The 19,828-nt window shown below is 40.1% G+C and overlaps 1 protein-coding gene across 2 annotated transcripts in view; it reads left to right on the top strand.

Moving 5' to 3' along the window:
* The first annotated feature begins 819 nt into the window (after positions 1-819).
* LMAN1 (lectin, mannose binding 1) overlaps positions 820-19,828 on the top strand; it is a 60,138-nt gene continuing 41,129 nt past the window's right edge. The window contains exons 1-11 of one of the 2 annotated variants that reach the window (XM_090037890.1): positions 820-1,144; positions 2,873-3,027; positions 3,116-3,223; positions 5,832-5,893; positions 6,698-6,797; positions 8,158-8,281; positions 9,928-9,986; positions 10,658-10,790; positions 11,424-11,617; positions 11,735-11,805; positions 18,342-18,495. In XM_090037890.1, coding sequence (XP_089894016.1) covers positions 952-1,144; positions 2,873-3,027; positions 3,116-3,223; positions 5,832-5,893; positions 6,698-6,797; positions 8,158-8,281; positions 9,928-9,986; positions 10,658-10,790; positions 11,424-11,617; positions 11,735-11,805; positions 18,342-18,495 — 1,353 coding nt within the window. In that variant the 5' untranslated portion in view covers positions 820-951. The remainder of the gene's footprint in view (positions 1,145-2,872; positions 3,028-3,115; positions 3,224-5,831; positions 5,894-6,697; positions 6,798-8,157; positions 8,282-9,927; positions 9,987-10,657; positions 10,791-11,423; positions 11,618-11,734; positions 11,806-18,341; positions 18,496-19,828) is intronic. The other variant, XM_090037891.1, reaches the window with a different exon arrangement.

Raw genomic sequence — 19,828 nt, 5'->3', positions numbered from 1 at the left:
TGTTCAGGGATCCTGGTTTTCTCTGAATTAAAAAAAAATCCACAATTTTCAGTTTAAAAAAAAAGTAACCCCAATAGATATCTATAGATATAGATAGATAGATAGATAGATTAATGGTGTTTCATTTACATCAAGGAAAAATGTGGATATATCTATCTATCTAGCTATATATATCTCTATATTAGTGACTGACATTTCATTTAAATCACAGAAAAATGTGGATTTGAGGTTACTTTTTTAATTATTTAAATTTAAATAATTTTTAATTTTAAATGAAACACCACTATCTATATATCTATATCTATGGATTTGAGATAACTTTTTAATTACTTAAAATTTTTAGTTACTTAATTAAAATTACTGAATTTACTTAATTACTTAATTGACATAATTAAACTTACTTAATTTTTAAATTTAAATGAAACACCACTATCTATCTATCCATCTGTCTATTAGTGGTGTTTCATTTATATCATGGAAAAATGTATTTGGGGTTCCTTTTTTTGAACTGAAAGTTGGGTTTTTTTTTAAAATCATAGAAAACCAGGATTCCTAATTCTGTTACACGTAATGATGACGCACCCGACGCACCCGACACCCTTTCCAAAACCCTGATTCCTCAACCCCTGCCTGGCAGCTGCCCCCCAACCCCCGATCACTGAGCCCCGCCCCCCGCTGACGACATAGGGAGGGGAGGACCGAGGCCAGTGGTTGAACGGCGCGGGGGCCTGGAAGGTGGGCGGGGCTTGCGTGCCGACCAGCCTGAAGCCACTGGCAGGAGGGGCGTGGCGGACGTGGGCGGGGCTCGATCGGGCCCCGCCCCCTCCGTCCTCGCGCGCTAGGCCATGCTGCGGGTGCTTTCCGTTGCCCTTTGCCCGCCACCCGCAGCGCCGCGCTCAGCCAATCAGGGGGCGCCCTGTTGGCTGCGCCGGGCGGCCGCGGTGGAGCAAGATGGCGGGGGCCGGGCGGGCGTGGGGCGGCCTGTGGCGGCGGCTGCTGTTGGTGCTGCTGGTCTGGGCCGGCGGCGCGGGCGCGGACGCGGGCGCGGTGGGGCCGCACCGCCGCTTCGAGTACAAGTACAGCTTCAAGGGGCCGCACCTGGTGCAGGCGGACGGCGCTGTGCCCTTCTGGGTGCACACGGGCAGTGAGTAGGGGCTCGGCCGGGTGGGGGGTGAAGCCCACGGGGTCCTGCTCAGTCCTGCTCGCCGCCGCCTGGCCGGACCGAAGCCGGGAGGGCTGCCCTGGCGTGTCCCCAAGCCCCGCACATCCAGCTGCGCTGAGGGGGCTGAGGACGGTGAAAATAATGATGGTTATTATCCTTATTTCTGGTGAAGGGGGGGCATGATACAGAAAGTTCACCAGGAGTCGGAACAGCTGGTGGCTCCGTCAAACCACTGTAGGCAGCTCATCCCAGCCTAGTGATGATGTGTCACTCGGAGCCGAGCGAAAGCTTGCGGCCAGGGACCAGCTCTTGAAACGAGTCCCAGAGACCAGGTTTTTAGAAGTCGTGTTAGGCTCATGCTTTTGTTGCGAGAGGGCATGGATTTGCATGGTTAGGTAACATCTCTGTGGTTTGCAGGAGGGTTATAGTACATCTTTATTATATTTCCAGATTGCTGCTTTGCCCATTAGTTGGCTCCATTTAGAAAACATGCAGATATGTGCTACTGGCAGAGCGTTGCTCTGTCTCGGGTGCTGCAGATCGCACAGATGTAGGGCTGCAAGGGACCTCCAGAGGTCACTTAGAGTCCAGCCACTGCCTGAGGAAGGGTCGGCCCTGTCCAAACCACTCTATACAATCCATAGTGGAAATGCTTCCTAAAACTACCCTCAGCCCTGACACAGCACAAACCTAACACCCTAATCTGCCACAGGTAAAGCAGGGGAACCACAGCAGCCAACATCCTGCTTCTGTGACATGTTGTCAGTACATACTTAAGAGGTCCTAGGTAGAAGGTTACATCCCCTACTACACAGGAAGGCAAACCCCCATCATCTGTGCCAGTCTGACCATGGGGTACAGTTCCTTCCTGACCCCAGATACGGTGATTGGTCTGACCCAAGACCCTTTGGCCAGGAACCTCCAGCTGTGGTCCTAGCAGGAGCACTGGCGCACCCCAAAGAAGCTGTATGTTGACTTTCTGTGAAGGAATTTAATATAGTTTAATGGGAATATTTGGACATCTTACAAATATCTATGTACTTTTACTAACTCTGTAGAGATGGTGAGATGCAGCGAGAGATTACTTTAGCAGCTCTTTATTAGTGTATGTTTTTAAATAAATTGGTTTCACATAACTTTTTATGTATTAAATAAACAGAGCATCTAAATGTGCGTTCCAGTAAATCTTCTCTTTAGAACACTATAACCACTGCACTTACTGGTCCTAACTGAGATTGGGTTCCCACTGAGTGCTTCATGTAATAGCAAGACCAAGTCCAAAAAGTTTAGGGTTTATGTTATGTGGGCAGGGAATGCATAAAAGGAAGTAGTGCTTTAGTAGTGGGCACACAAGGTAGGGAAAATAAGTAATCTTCCCAAGGTTATGTAGGAACATATGAGAGCAGAAAACTGAATGCTGATCTGCTGCCTTTGAGTCCAGTGCCCCAAGCATGAGACCAACCTTCTTCTCATGTTCAGGAACTTTGAATAAGACACCTGTAAACCATTCAGTAACTTTAGACAATTCACCATTTTTAAAAGCATTGAAGGAGTATAGCATATTAATTTTAATATTTAATACTACTATTTGAAATTGGTTGGTTTGGCAGTGAGAGCCATCTGCTACAAGGCTAAGGTTAAGTGCCTACAGGTAGAAGTCAATTGCTGCATTTGCTGTTATGTTCAATGCTGGTTTCATTCCTCTTTCAGATGCCATACCTAGCGCAGATCAGATTCGAATAACTCCGTCTCTGAAAAGCCAGAGAGGATCAGTGTGGACAAAAAACAAATCTGTATTTGAAAACTGGGAGGTTGAGGTGACGTTTCGAGTGACGGGGAGAGGCCGCATTGGAGCAGATGGACTGGTATATGAACTTGATTTAATTTATACAACAAACTTATTTTTTAAATGTGACTCTTAACTTATGACTTGCATTTAATTCTTGTGCACAGGCAATCTGGTATACTGAAGATCAAGGCCTGGAAGGTCCAGTTTTTGGGGCAGCTGATGACTGGAATGGTGTTGGTGTTTTCTTTGACTCCTTTGACAATGATGGAAAGGTAAGAGGAAGTTTCCAACTAACAATAGGGGTGCAAAATGGTCTTATACTTGATGTCTGTTATTCACATGAAAATATAATAGTTTTGATATATATCGGTTTAAAAATGACACCCTCCCTTTTGTTTCTTAGCTATGTAAAGAAAAAAATGGTTCAAGTTTGAAGGTTGAACCTTGCTTTGCAATTAATCTTCACAGGAAGTACATTTTTTATGAGGCAAAGGCTTTATTGGGACCCTCTTGCCTTTGGTTTCCTTTTTCTTTACCTGAATTAAATGAGGTGTGGTGTAGTTCAGTAGTTCTCAAACTTTTATGTACCAGGACCCATTTGTAAACATCAATGGCCAGTCCCAAGTCAGTTCCCCTCACTCCTGACGCACTGCCCCTCCATTTTTAAAGTTTGTTCACAACCCTTTCATATATTTTTGTGATTCACTTTTGGGTCGCGACCCACAGGTTGAGAAACACTGATGTATTTAATTTGAGACTACTGAATCTGCATCTTGAACTCAGCATGTATTTCATCTTTGCTTGAGTTTTCTGTTCTGGAAATGGCTTGGAACCAGAATTAGTTGGCAGGAAACTTTAAAAAGTAACTAGACAGTCCCAGGCATATTTCCCTCCTTCCTGGGTAGAGGAACACATACTTAAGTGGCTTCTTGAATAATAGCAAACTGGCATTGTAACTGTGTTTACTACTTTTACTTGTGGTAGTTACCAGAAATGAACAGGTACATCCAAATGTGAGCTTCTGCATCTCATTTAACAACCCCCCCCACCCATAAGTGTTAATATTTGAAGATCATTAAGGGTAAAAGTTTAAAACAAATTACTGAATGCAAGAATTGGTGTCCTACAACAGTACTTAATTTGGCCTTGGTGTATGCCTTGTATTTAATTCCTGACCTTACTTAATAGTAAGCTGTATATAACATCCTAAAATCTATAAAACAAATATACTCTGAATCTAGAATATGACAGAGATAATATTGTTTTAGCGAGCTACATTTTTTGAGTTACTTAAGATATTTTGGAATAGAACCAGAATTCGATCTTGTATAAATATTCTAATAAGCATGCCATAGTTGTCTTTTCCAGTAATTAGATTCTGCACAGTAGGTGGACCAGAAAGAAATTCTTCAATTCTTAAATATATGCATTAATCATATTCCCATGGACTCATAAATGCTTATGATTATACAATGTACATGTGACTGGTGAGACCAGCCCTGGTGGCAGATAGGTCCTAGCCTCTACCTTCCTGCTCTGACCTGGGGTGGGTTATTCAGGTCTGCAGCTGAAAGGCTGCCTACCACAAAGGAGAGGAGACTTTTACGTCGTTTAGACAGCCCTGGAGGCCAGCCTGAGTTCTGGCTGCAGTTGGGCAATGTCATCTCTCAGAATCTCCATGTTACTGTTTCCTGCATCTACTCTGGGATTTATATGAAAGTCCTCTGAGAGGCAGCTTCCATCTGTTCTTTAGTTGTTGTGTCAACACACAGTTAGTTGTGTCTCCACACAGTTAGATTTGAGATTTTTACCTCAGTTTACAAGGGACCAAGGCAGGGACAAGCCTTGTGCTGCCAATGTCATGAACTTGGTTTAAAAATATCAGGACTTTTCTAAAACTCTGCTTCTTTGCCCTCTAGATTTTGTGCCATTGATTATCCTTATATCCCTTTTTTCTGTTTCCCTTCACAGTCATGACAACTAGTTTTTTATTTTAAATGGAATTTAAGATTCTCAGTTCCAAGAGCTGGAGTTTTGAGCAGAAACACCTGAAATATAATAGTTTGCAACACTGCTAATACTCAGGATCTTCATGGGCAAACTTTTTCTCTAATTTTGATTTTCTTTAGCTATTTTCAACACTATTTTAGATCCATTTACTGTTTGTCTAGGTCTTATTTGCAAACACTACCTTTCACAGAAATCAATTACCTAGTTAACAATTAACACACAGTACTCAAAATTAGTAGTTGTTTAATCCCTTCTGAAACACAAAGATCTGAGTTTTATTGTTTACTAGCCTTTGGAAACGAGTCATTTGTACAAGCTCAGTCTGAATTACGTGCACATTTTTCCAAAACCCAGGCTGAATAGTTCCTGTGTGAAGTAGAAATGAGCAATTAAAATGTGCTTTTAAAGAACTTTCACTGCAATAAAAAATGAGTGAGAAAACTTCTGAGTGATTGAACATGGTTATTAGTCTTGCAGGATAACTACACTCCTGTTAAAAAGTAAAACTGTTAGTACATTTTCTTTGATCAGTATCATGCCTTAGAATCATCATAACTTACACTAACTTATATCATAACTTAACATGGAGGATCCTCAAAAAACATTTCAAGAAAGATTTAAAAAATACTGTGGAGTTAAGTTTCTAAATCCTTTCCTTTTTTAAGGATTGTAGCACAGAAAATATGCAGTTCTTAGAAATAATGTGTACTTAAGAGAGAACAATGTTTTAAAGCCCATGAACTCCAAGTGCTAATTTTCTTAGTCTTTGGGGACTAACAGTAGCATTGTAAACCTCCCCTCCTAATATCTTGGCTTTTTTCCAAACTTGTTATCAACTTTGTTTGTTCATACTGTTTGTTTTTTCCCCAGAAAAACAATCCAGTAGTGGTCATTGTAGGCAACAATGGAAAACTCCATTATGATCATCAGAAGTAAGTCTAGCTTTAATTTATTTGAATGTGGTGTTGATAGGTGAAATAAGGCTAGAAGTTTTTTTAAGAGGATGAAGCCAATTAAGAATACTGTTTCCATAGTTGTACTTGCACGTACCAGTATATATGTATATTGTAACTATTGATTTGAATTTACGCTCTAGAAACATGCATTATTTTTGTTTTCAGACTTTCTTTTTCCACTTGAGAAATGTTGTAGAGGCTTTCTTCCTCATTTGAATTAAAAAACATTTTCTGGTTGATGGGTTCCCCACCAACTAATGTGGGAAGGAATGTAGAGCCACCAGGTCAAGAACTTCCTCTTACCCCTGACTGGAGAGCATGCCACCGAATACCTTTGCTGGGACTTGTAGCTCTCTGGCTGGGGGGTTCTACATGTCTGTCCTACCTCATAGTGGTCCTTTTAAAAAAATTTTTAGTGCTTCAAATCGTTACAGCACTTGTAGAGACTGGTTGTCCCCTCTAAAATAAACTGGTGGTCTCATTCCTTGTGCTTGCATCACAGTTGACATCCTTTGTGGCTGTGTGATCAGGGCACAGAACTACAGCCTCACACATTTCAATCCCAATCCAAAGGCCCATGTGTTGAAAAGACAGCATGGAATAATTTGAATTACTTCTGACTGTGCAAAGCTTCCTGCACTGTTGGTCCCAAAGCTTTGTGAAAAGCAAAATACATGCTTGCTTTCTTGACATTTCTTACTGATATTTTAATGCCTTTTTATTTTTCTAGCTTGTAAATTAAAAAACAGAATTTTGTGAATAGATTTTCTTTTTTCACAGTGATGGTTCCACGCAGGCACTGGCATCTTGTCAGAGAGACTTTCGTAACAAGCCCTATCCTGTCCGAGCAAAGATTACATACTATCAAAAAACACTGACTGTAAGTATTTGACAGCCTGAGGTATCTTGTTCCCCTTCTGGGGCATTTACATTTTGATAGTTCCTTACAACTCTTCTTAACAACAACAGTTGTGGGTCTGGCAGGAGAAATCTAAGCCAAGAGTAGTTTGGTGAGCCACTCTGCAAGCTCCGGTGATACATCTGTAGTATGCTTGTTGTTACATTCCTAGGGTACCTTGGATAGGTACTGCAAGTTATGTAATGCTTCCATGGGCTAAAGTAATGATTCTGAACATGTTTAGTCTTAAGGCACCCCTTATTGGGCTTGGCACTGCTTTGTAACTTTTATGAATTGAGTGGTACCCAATTTTTTATATATATATATATATATATATATATATATAAAAGTAAGCGCACACACCCCCACAAGAGGGGCCTCAAGCGCATACATATATATACACACCTGTACCTATACCAGGTGCGCGCGTGTGTGTGTACACACACACATTTATCTCTTTATCTCCCTCAGCTGCATCTGGCGGCACTCCAGGGTGCCCTGGCACCCTGCTTGAGAATTACTGGACTAGAGAAATTTCAAAATTATTTTGAGTTGTTGTGGAATATAGCTGCTACAACTGAGGTGGGGTGAGGGGAATACAAACATAATATTGGGGTGAAGCAGGGATGAAATGAATATTCCTTTGGAATTATGTTTTTAATTCTGTTTTTTTAATAAATAATCATAATATACTTTAAATGTATGCAGTATTGTCCAGAGATAAAATTAATGTTAGAATCCAGTGACCGTTCATGATGTGAGCGTACCCTGCAACCAGCCCTGGTATGAGAGAGTTATTATCTGTTAGCCTGAGCAGTTCAGCTGGCTTTAAATACTGTTGAATGCATTTTGTGGAGGAAGTGTCTCTACACTCAGACCCAAAACATTATGTATATACTGAAGTCAACCTGTTGAGTGAAACCTGGAAGCAAATAAGTTATTACGTTTATTTGTGCAATGTGTTTTCTGCTACCTGGGCCCTAAGCGTAACTTTTAAAATTTGTATAGATGCTCTCTTGTCCTATCTAAACTAGCTTTAAGACTCATATTTCTTAATTTTCAAAGAGGAATCCTAAAGGAAAACAACGTTTACTTTTACTGTTTGATTAACTTCAAAATAAATAAACCACAACAACAAAAACCTGTATCTCTTGGACTTGTGCTTTTAATGATGGATTCATCCCACACTCCATAGCAAAGAGCTTCAGGAGTGAAACACTTCATGATTTTATAGTTTTAGAGCTTTCTGTAAAGAAGCTAATCAGTACATTTTTACTTTACTTATAGTGCTGTGTTTGGGGGAGGTAATTTCAGGTATAAATCCAGATGTTTGTCTTTCTAGGTATTGATTAACAATGGCTTCACTCCAGATAAAGAAGACTACGAGTTTTGTGCCAAAGTGGAAGATATGATGCTACCACCACAAGGACATTTTGGAATATCTGCAGCAACAGGGGGGCTTGCAGGTGATTTTATTTTTGTTCCATTTCCCCCTTTTTGATCCCACTCCTAGTTTTTATGTTTGAACGCCATGTTGGTTTAACTGGCTTCTTTCACCCCAGATGTATAAGACTTTAGTAAATTACCACTTGGCAACTGACATTAGAATAAACGTGGCTATAAATGGCAGAATGTCCAGGGGACTGGCACAGAATGAGGTGTAGGAATAAGGTGGAAATGACCTATGTAATAGGAGTTTAACATACGTAATAGTTGCTGATGTTTCTCAAGTGTCTAGCAAAGGACTCTCCAAACTGTAATGCCAGATCTGTAATTGGCACTTCACAAAAGCCTTGTTGGCTGTTCACTGTCCCTCTAGATATGAGTTGACTTACTGACAGCATACGCTGATACAGTTTGTACTACTGGTGCATATGCTGCAGATGATGATAAATTTACCCATTTTAGCTTCACAAGGTATGAGGATTAAATTTAAGGCTGTTGGGAGGTAAATGAAATAAACTTTGCCAGGACAGAGAAGCTCCAGTGGTTAGCAAGAGAGCCTTTTTGCAGTTACTGTTGCAGTCTTCCTGGCTTATAGTTTGGACTGTCTTATAGACCCAGTGGTCTTAGCTAGTCCTCTAAACGACCTTTTGTGCACTGTGCTCCTGGTTGAAGAAGAGGCTTTCCTTCCTTTGTGCACTGAAGAAGGATACCTCCTGTGCCAGCTACACTTGTTGTTCCATGTAAACTATATTCCATGTCTCATCCTGCTTCTTGCTCTCTGCATCTGCATGAACTTTGTATGGCTTTTAATCTCCTAGACATTCACCTTCATTCACAAGTACTAGGTTGACTGGGGAGGAAAAATTCTTGAAGGGTATGTATTACTCTAAAAAATACTCAAGAGACTTTTAAAAAACATCATGGGGCATTTCTGTCCAGCTTATTGGAATAGACTTGTTGGCAGTGGACTTAGGCACCTAGGCATGATTTTGTTTCTCCCTGCTCAAATCCTTGGGAAAATTGTTAATATAAATCCAGGCTGGGTGCCTTTTTCACCTTACTTCCGTTTTTGTGATTCAGTCTTAAGGGTGATACGATGGTGTATTACAAAAGTCAGTGGATTCATGGATTTTTCAGGGACTCGAGCAGAACTGAATAGAAAGGCATGTGGGTGTCTACGTCCACTTACATGCCAGATAGGTAGAATAGAATCTAGCCCCACATATTTTCTCTAGATCATGGATTTTCATGTTGGTAGATTCACATTTCAAGTGAATTGAGGACTGCCAGAACATTTTAAGCCAATCTGTATTTTTCGGGGGTGGGTGGGGTGTGTGTGTGTGTGTGTGTGTGTAGATAGCCAAGAGAAAAGTTAAATGGAGCAGCTTAGAATGTAGATAAGTCATTTTAAAGTACACTCTTTTAAAAGCAAACTTTTCACATTCTTTCCTGTCTCTGCAATGCCATTTATGTGGCCTACTAATCCAGCTGACAGTTTCTGAACAAGAGGAAGGCATCACAAATTCTGAAAGCCTAGAATTGTATTTTTAAACTTCCCCAATAAATCTGCATTTTCATTAGAGAACAACTTTTCCATGATTTGTAATAGTTACAGGATATGCAGGTTCATTTGTGTGTATTTTTGCTTTTTTTTTTTCTAATGCAGATGACCATGATGTCTTGTCTTTTCTGACTTTCCAGTTGACAGAGCCTGGGAAAGAAGTAGTAAGCATCTCTTTGTAATGAAAAAATATTTTACAGATAGGAATGTTGGTTGTGTAGTTTGCAGTCTATTAACATGTGGTGCAATCAGCAATTAAGCGTCCCCTTTCAGAACTTTTCAGTTTCAAAATGTTGGCATTTAGTTATACTGGCTGCTATCCTTGGAAAATGAGACTAAAATATGTTTCATTAGTAAAATCTCAAATAATAAAGTTTTAATGCTGCCCTCTTTGAAGGAGTGCTAGATTTAAAATAAAAATATCTTTGTTGTAAACACAAAATTTAAACAAAAAAGGTATACTTCTGTCAATTTCCATGCTAGGAAAATGAAGGTGTGCCAGTTCCATTTTTCCTCTTTACCTTATTCTAATATAGTCCTGCAGTATTTGTCAAGATTCCTTTTTCATAGGGGCTTTTTTTTCTAACTACAAAAAATCCACAAGAAACAACATGGCAGGAGAAACAGTGCTAGTACAACTACAGATGAGTAGGCTCTTGTAATGTCAACTTCAGTACAAGTGTTATACTTATGAGAGCTGAATGGTACACTTTCCAGGATGTAACATTGCAGCTGAAGCACATTTATTTGCTTTGAGATAAGTCTGGTTGGGAAGAGACTGAAAGCTTTAAGGGTTGCTAGTAATATCTATATATCTTATAAACTTGTTGTGTAGCCTGTCCCTGATGCAGAAATTCCTGAAAAAGATAAAGAGAAATATCAAGAGGAGTTTGAGCATTTTCAACAGGAACTGGATAAAAAGAAAGAAGAATTTCAAAAGGAACATCCTGATGTACAAGGACAGCCAGGCAAGTTAAATGAGCACACCTCCTTATCACAAATTACTCCATGAAATTAATCTCTTGTTTTTATGACTATTCATTCCTGATTGGTAGTAGACAACTGAACTACCAGGACTGCTATGGCCATCAAATCATGCAAACACAGCTGTCCTTATTGTTACTATGCTCATCTTTGTTCTTTTCTCCTTATTGGTTGTATATTTTCTGAATCTAGACCTATAGCATGAGTTCTCTGAGATTAGGAACTGTTTATGTGTGGACTTTTTTTTAAGGCATCTGACGCTAGGTTTTATGCAGAGGTATTGCTAGGGTAAAGAGTGCAAATATGGATATCCTTAGCTACTGGTAAATTGTGTGCTTATGGTGCAGAGCTAGAAATGTAAGTAAAATAAAAGATTTCATTGTATAGAATTGGAAGGGACCCTGAGTCATCGAGTCCAACCTCTGCACAGATACCATGCCAGATTGGACATCTTAGAAAACACAAGATGAAAGGTTTCACAATGACCCTAGGCAGTTTGTTCTATTATCCTACTTTTCTCACACTTATAAGAAGCTTTTCTTAAAATGAGGAAATTATGCATCTCTCTCTCTGAAAACAGAAGCTATAAATGTCACTTTTCCTTTTTGTTTTGGTAGCGGAAGATATCTATGAAAGTGTAGGTGATCGTGAACTGAGACAAATCTTTGAGGGGCAGAATCGAATTCATCTTGAAATTAAGCAACTTAACAGGCAGTTGGACATGATTCTTGATGAGCAGAGGAGGTATGTCTCTGCAGTGACGGAAGAGATTGCCAAAAGAGGATCAGGTGTTCCAGGCCAACAAGGACAGGTGAATTTTAAATTGTACCCCTAGTCATCAGTGAACATAACTTTAAAGATGTGACCCTTCCCTCTAACCCCTCACCTTTTTTTCCCTGTGTGCTCAGCACTATTATGTTTGTTTCAGGTTTCCCAACAAGAGGTTGACACGATTGTGAAAACTCAAGAGGAAGTCCTCAGACAAGTGAATGAAATGAAGTAAGCATACATGTTTCATGGTTTCATAGTTGGTAGGGTTGGAAGGAACCTGCGCAGATCATCAAGTCCGACCCTCTGCCATGGCAGGAAAGAGTACTGGGGTCAGACGAGGCAGTAGATTGTAACTGGATCTTGCCTTGCTTTGTTTTTACCCAAGCCTGTAACTCCGCTTATCAGTTCAGTGTAATTCTTTCCAATTTGCCCCCGTGCAAGTCATATCAAAATCAAGTCCTAAGAATTTGTATGTGGAGAGAACTTCTTCAGTTCCAGACTCAAGTTAGATAAACCTATTTTAAATGCCTTTTGCGTCAGTAAATGAATGATTTAAGACTTCAGATACCAGTAGCAAATTGAAGAGACATCAGCAGTGGGCAGCCCTGTCTTTTTTTTTTTTTTTTTCCCCCTCATTTTTTAAGAGCATTTCAGGTAAATGCGTTTTCTTCGATGCTGTATTGGTTTTCATGGGCAGAGTAGAAGGGTGTGGAATTTGCACTAATATATGTATATCACATGCACATAATTTGTATATATTTTTATACATATTTTTTTTTCTTTCCTACTGCTAGTGTGAAAAGACCGTGCAGGCAGGAGAACTGATTATGGAGGTAAAACAGGGAAAATGATCGAGGCATTCTCTAGAACAGGTTGCTAACATGTAGCGTGTGTATTAGGAGTGGCATGGGCAGCCCCGTGCGTGATAGTCAGGAGACCAAGGAGGGGGCAGGCAGCACAGCAGCAGAGAAGGCAGAAAGCAGAGCAGTGGATTGGGTAGTGGAAGGGAATTGGAGTGGGAGGGGTGTAATTTGTGGCATGCCAGCTAAAAGGGTTAGTCTCAACTGCTCTAGAAAACCTTATTGTGGCATCTAATTGCTGTCTGCTCTAACTTTCCTGGCCAAAGCAAGTTCCTTATGTCCTTTGGAGTTCTCTACTTTTCTTGATTACAGAGGCTCTTTTCTCCTTTTTATTTTCATAATAATTAAAAGGAACACAATAAACAGACTGAAAAATAACTTTTTTCCTAATCTTTTGGTTTCAGTAACTTTATTACATGCGACAGTGGGTTAGAATCAAGATACTGATGGTCTTTTATTCACTCAGTTTATATTCTTTAGAAAAGCAGACAACTTATTTTGTTTATTTCTTGTATTCTTTTTTTTTGATTTTTGTCAGTAGCATGAACAGTATTTTTTTGTCTTTGTGACATAAATCTCCCACTTTCAATTTATACTGCAAATTTTTCTTTCTTATACTCATAAGATTTTTTTTTCATATAATATGAACAAATGTAATACAACTGAATTCTGATTTCTGAGCGAAAAGTTTTTCTGTATGCCAGGTAAAGATTTTTAATGCCTGGAACAATTGTGTGAAACTTCATTATTTTCTAATATAGGTGTTCGCATACATCAGGGTATTTTAAGGAATTGAGCTTTCCAGGACATTTTCCTAACCTTTGCTAGAGTTCAGAAAATATTAATTATATAATTTTAATTACACACACACATGCACATTTTGTGAAATTATATATATATATATATATATATAAATTGGTAGTGGACGGGTCGATGTTGACCTGGGAGGGTGTGGGCAGTGCAGTCCCACAGGGCTCGGTCCTAGGGCCGGTGCTGTTCAACATCTTCATTAGCAACCTGGACGAGGGTGTGGAGAGCACCCTGTTCAAGTTTGCTGATGACACTAAGCTGTGGGGTAAAGTGAATACACCGGCAGGCAGGGACCGCATCCAGGCAGACCCGGATAGGTTAGAGAAGTGGGTGGATCTGAACAGGATGCGGTTCAGCTAGGAAAAGTGCAGGGTGCTGCACCTGGGGAGAGGGAACCAGCATTATGGTTACAGGTTAGGGGCTGACCCTCTTGGCAGCACAGAGGCAGAGAGGGATCTTGGAGTCAGGATTGACTCCAGGATGAACATGAGTCGCCAATACAACAAAGCAATAGGCAGAGCCAACCTCACCCTGTCCTGTATCACCAGGGGCCTCACTAACAGGTCCAGAGAGGTCTTGCTCCCCCTCTATGTGGCACTGGTCAGGCCACAGCTGGAGTACTGTGTCCAGTTCTGGGTGCTGTGCTTCAAGAAGGATGTGGAGGACCTGGAGAGGGTCCAGAGGAGGCCACTCGTATGGTTGGGAGCCTCCGTGGCCAGCTCTGTAAGGAGAGGCTAAGGGACCTGAATCTCTTCAGTCTCCGCAAGAGGAGACTAAGGGGGGATCTTGTGGCTGCCTGCAACCTAATCAGGGGCCACCAGCAGGGACTCGAGGAAAGTCTGTTCACCAGGGCTCCCCTTGGAGTCACCAGGAACAATGGCCACAAGCTGAGGGAGGATAGGTTTAGGTTGGATATTAGGAAGAACTGCTTCACTGTAAGGGTGGCCAGAGCCTGGAATAGGCTTCCCAGAGAGGTGGTGCTCTCACGTTCCCTGGAGATCTTCAAGAGGAGACTGGATAGGCACCTGGCTGGGGTCTTATGACCCCTGCCACCCCCAGTGCTCCTTCCTGCCCATGGCAGGGGGTTGGACTCGATGATCTGTCTAGGTCCCTTCCCACTCACTGATTCTATGATTTATTGAAACTGAAACAGTATCGATATAGATAGCCAGATACGTATATCACATCTCTCTCTCACGCTTATTTTTTTTAAACTTGAATTTGAGACAATAACACTTTTTGTGGGGCCTGGCTTTTTAAATGTCATGCTGTGTTTAGTATTTTGCTCTGCTATTGTTTCTGCATATGGAAGTTTAGCTATAGGTATCATTGCTAGATTTAGTATCTTTTCTTACCATAATACTCCTTTTAATGAAGTGACTGGGGGGGAAAATAACTAGGCACAGATTGAGCTAAATAGGAGATGGAACAAAGGTTTGTATGCAGCTCCATGCGTAAATAAAAACAGGATGTAAGAGAGATCAGGTGGTTAAGACAAAGCATGCAGTGGAAAGGATCTGAAGCAGACTGTTGCCTACAAAAGCTTATGCCTTTCTGAATGAGTTAGTCTTTAGGGTGCCAGTGTGCTTTCTGCCTGATCAGTGGATGAGCAAGCCCATTCAAGAGTCACCTCATCTGCATGTGAGATTAGTGGGGAAATTTTGTGATATTGAATTTTACTAATATTTTAAGCTGCAAGATAAAATTTTAAAAAGAGTTTCCCCAACAACATGTCTTTTTGTACTACATTCGAAGAATGAGAAAATGAAATAAAAAGCTTTATAAACTTACCTCATTTTGGTTAGGAAGTCTTTATGTTACTTTTATGTTTCTGATAGTTCAAACAGTCTTTATCTTTTGAAACAGAATGTGCAAATAATATTTATACTTTCATGTTTGAACAGCCATATTTTGCCAGTATTAGTTCAAGGACAACCTATCATTATCCATGTAAATAGGTCAAGCTCTTTTTTTTTTTTTTGTAAAATAAAGATTAGAGTACTTCCCTTTTTTTGTCCCTGTTCTTCTAGGAGGGCTTTCATTTTAATATTCTTGACAAATCTTTATACCAGGGAAGCAAATTAGATTTTCTTGTTAACATCAGCAGACTGGGCCTTCTAGTTGCTGCTTATTAGGTATGCATTTGCGTAACATCATCTTAATATTTTCTGCTAAGATTAAAGACATTTTTTTTATAGATAAAAATGAACAACAGTGTTTTTATTGGTCATCCCCTGAGGAACAGGACTTATTGTCAAAGTAATTTTCGTGGCAAGATTTGCAGATTTCTTAGTCATCTGATTACAGAAGAATCCTTGCCTGTGTAGACAATAGAAAGAACATGTGCTGCTTGTTTCTTTGTAGGGACAAAATAATTTAAATTTGACATGGGCCACATTTATATAGAGAAGTTATTTGATCTATTTGTTTTTAAAAGCAATCTATGAATTATGAATGAATGAATTTTTATTGTCGGGAATTCTGCCTATTATGGGTAGGTTTAGGAAAGGTGTTCAAAATCTCTAAATTGAACAATTGACTTCTGGCATAAAAACATATGATAGGGTTAGATGAATAATAATCTGCATTTGAGTAGATATCACTACCATAGTTAGATATAGTTTTCATGGCTTAGATGACAGAAAATCATTTCTCAAATGTTAGGGATGCTCTTCTGGTAAAATGGCTCTTGGTAAAGTACTTGAGAATATTAGGATATTTTTACTATGTTTGAATAGCATATAAAAAGTTCATTAAAGAAATTCTGGGGGAAGAAATAACTGGTGATTTGTTTAATTTGCCACATGAACATTTTGAATGGGACTTCTAAGATTATAACATTCTGAGACCAAAAATATAAAATGAGGGAGATGGACACCTGCTTTAACTGAGTATTAGCAAAAACTTTAAGCATATACTTTTTTAAGCCATTTTTTGTGGTAGGCTATAAACCGCAATGAAATGGGAACTTATTTTGGTAAATATTGGGAGTTATGTAATAACTTGTGACTGGCTATGTTTGGCTTTTTGTGAAGTAAATATTCTGGGACTTGCCTGAGATTTAACCAGAAAGACTAGAAGAACATGTAACTGGGGTGCTTAAAACGTCATCCCTTGTTGTTTACTGGTTTTATTTATTTATTTGTTCCTTTTTTTTTTTTTAATGGAGTAGTGTCAGGATGGGGAGGGGTTGCTGTCAGAAATCTGCTATGGAAAGGAGAATTCCTGGATGATAGTAATGTCCTAGTACGGGGGTTGTCAGCTGGGAGTACGCATACCTCTGGTGGTACTTGGGAAGGTCTTGGGGTATGTGGCGGTGGCATGGAGAGGCAGGGGTACTTGGGAAGTGTGCCGCCGCCTCTGTCTGCCATCGCTGCTGCGCTGCCTGCGGCCACCTGCTACTGCTGCAGTCTTCCACCATGCGTCACTGCCACGCTTCGTGTCCTGGTGGCCATCAACACCTTCCCCTCCTTCCATCTCCACCACTCCACTTATCAACTAACTGCGGGGGGCCCCTTATACTTGTCCAGGAGGGGTATGCACCAGAAGGGGTACACTCCTTCAAAAAAAATTGAAAACCCCAGTCCTAGTATATCACTGAGGTGTATGGCAGCTCATGAAATGGTTGTGATCAAGTCAACAGGAAGCCTCTTCAAGTAGTAATCTAAATAAACCTTAATCGCAATAGAGAGAACGCCTTTAATAACCTGTAGTTTGACAGTACATCTTCTAGTCCAGTCAGAGAAAGCCCTTCCCAGAATCTGCAGACTCTGCATTCCTGCTATAATACCTTTAAATATATATGCTGTTAGTTCCTTGTATACCCACTTGAATTCTGATTCTCCCTGCACAGAGTGTCTTTTTATTATCGGAATTCTGCATCTTGAAGTGTCATGTGACCAGAAACTGATGTAAAGTTTAGAGAGGGGTTAATAGTCTTCATAAATTTAATTTGTAGGTCTTGGTTAAAGGAAAGTTTAAGCATTAAGATTATAAAGTATATAATGCTGCTGGCAGAATATGAACTTTGCTTTCAATCTTGTAGCTTTCACCATGGATGTGATCCTATTTTGAACTCCTAAACAATTTTTATAAATTGTTTATATGACTATTTTTGATGCAGTATGTGCATTGTTAACTACAGTACCACCGTGAGTTACTTCAAACTCATATGACATTGGTTTAGAAGTTGATTTACTAAGCATTGGATAAAGGGTTAGGATTTACCTTCAAGGAGCTGTGGTAAACCCTCTTGTCTGAACAAAACAAAGTTTCAAGTAAATTAAAAAGAAATTCAAGATACAAATTTTGATTGTTTATTCTGTTAATAATGAAGAGATTAATGTTCACATGATAAAATATCTTAGCTGTAGACTTTAATCCTCTTTGCAACTGAAAAGAGATGTCAGAGTAAAGAAAAATTATATAATAACATATTGATTAAGTAGTGCACAAGCTTGCCTTCATTGATTTAGTTTAGTTTAGCTCTCAATACTAGTTATGCAGTTTCAGCTTTTCTATGGATTTAATTTGATTTGTTGTAACAACAGAATGAATCATGTGAAGGCAATATTAAGTATTACAGCAGTGCATATGGGAAATGAGATTCTTGTGTAAAAGGTAATCGTGGAACATGGATGGTCTTAAATCTTTCCTTATCCCTAAAGCCTCCTCTTTATTTCTTACATGACTCTATTATATTTTTTGGAGCAGTTTTATGGAAAGATTACATTATATGATATTTTTATCCTAAAGCCTTGAATAGAACTAACGATTCAAAACACTTCATTAAGGAATAAGCCATAGCAGATGCCTTGCAATAGAATATCACTACATTTTGCTATCAGTATAGCTTTGGGACAAGCTGCAGCATACAAAACTGGGATTCTTGTGCAGAAGGGCATTGTATAAATGGATATTTTGAAAAGGTAAGTGTTCTAAGTATTCATGGAAGGTGAAAGGAATGTATCCGACCCTTAGCAAAAAAATAGGAGATTGAGACTATTTTGAATAAACTAAAAATTCTTTGTGATGCACATGCTGTGGCTCTAAGAAACTGTTCTTTTCTGAAGGGGATGTTCTGTTTTGTTTTAGGAGTTCCATGGGAGAGACCCTTCAGTTGGTCAGTGGCATTCAGCACCCAGGGGCTGCAGCAGGAGTCTATGAAACAACCCAGCACTTCAATGATATCAAAGAACATCTTCATGTAGTAAAGAGGGACATTGAGCATTTAGTACAGCGAAATATGGTAATTCTTACACTGCTAGTACATAGCCTGGTTCCAGTAATGTAGCATATCGCTATATATGAGATGCTAGGGCAAGCTATCGTGCAATACTCTGAACAATTAATCCTTCATTAAGCCGTTTCCTAAAGACCTCTCATTCAGTTAAATCAAGATGGAACAGTATTTGGAATAATTAAGTGCTTTGAAAAGTTGGGTACAAAGGCCATGACTTTTTTTAAAACTGATTTGAAAACCCCTCTGTAGTGTGACATGTAAGTCTGGTACTTGCTCATGTAAAGAGCCAACTAAATGTGTTACTTTCCATTTGAGTGTACATGGTTCTTGGTGTGGAATTATATGTAAGCACTGGGGGTGTCTGAAGCAGGCAGTATTCGATTCTGATTCAGATTCAGCCCAGTTTGGGGGACAGTGATTCGATTCCCTCATTTGGATCACTGTCTTGATTCAGTTTGACCAAATCTAAATATTCAGTTCTGATTTGGAGAATCAGCAATTCAGCCATAGACACAGCTTTATATGTTGCTTTTTTTCTATATGCCTTGAGGTACCAGGCACAGTTTGTGAACACTGAGATGCTGAGGCAGGTGGAGTGTCCCACGGGTGCATGGGGGGGTCCACCGTGAAGCACATTGAGGACCTCTTCCTCCCCCTGCAACCCTCCAGCTCATTAATCGTCTGTGGGGGGACCCTGGGTGCCCCCCAAGTCCAGGAGGCGCCAGTTGCTGAGCTGGAGGGCAGGGGGAGGGTGGTTCCCCACACGCTCCATGGTGGACTGGAAGTACTTCTGGTCCACTTCTGGGTCTGCCACCAAGCGCATGGGGGACACCCTCCCCGATGCTCCCATGGCACGCTCCATCCACCCCACCATCTCTGTGCTCATGAGCAGTACCTGGTACCTCAAAGAGATACATAGAAAAAAACATACATAAAGCTGTGTCTGTGGCTGAATCATCAGATCTCTTCAAATTGATTCAAAGGGTTCCGATTTGATTCGGAGAGATTAAAGGGTCACCTGATTCAATTCAGATTCGGCCACCGAATCAGGCCAAATTTCCGAATCGAATCAGCGACTGAAGCTTCACACAGCTCTAGTAAGCACTGTAGAATCTGACCAAAATGTTAATAAGATTTTGAATCTGTAGGTGGTAAATCTTTACATAGTAGTAGGATTTTTTTTTCAAATCCTCTAAATAATTACCTACAGTAATTGTCTGTAGCTGGTCTGTTTAAAAAATCCCCTATTAAGAAGTCCTAGATTCTCTCTCTCTCTCCCCCCCCCATCTCTCACACACCCATATTTATTTATTTTTATGTGTATACAGACTTATTTTGT

This window comes from Crocodylus siamensis, chromosome 3 (assembly GCF_052110815.1).
Source record: "Crocodylus siamensis isolate JL-2025a chromosome 3, ASM5211081v1, whole genome shotgun sequence".
NCBI lineage: Eukaryota > Metazoa > Chordata > Crocodylia > Crocodylidae > Crocodylus > Crocodylus siamensis.
Note: the sequence above shows the minus strand (reverse complement) of the source record. Positions and strands in the feature narration are given on the sequence as shown.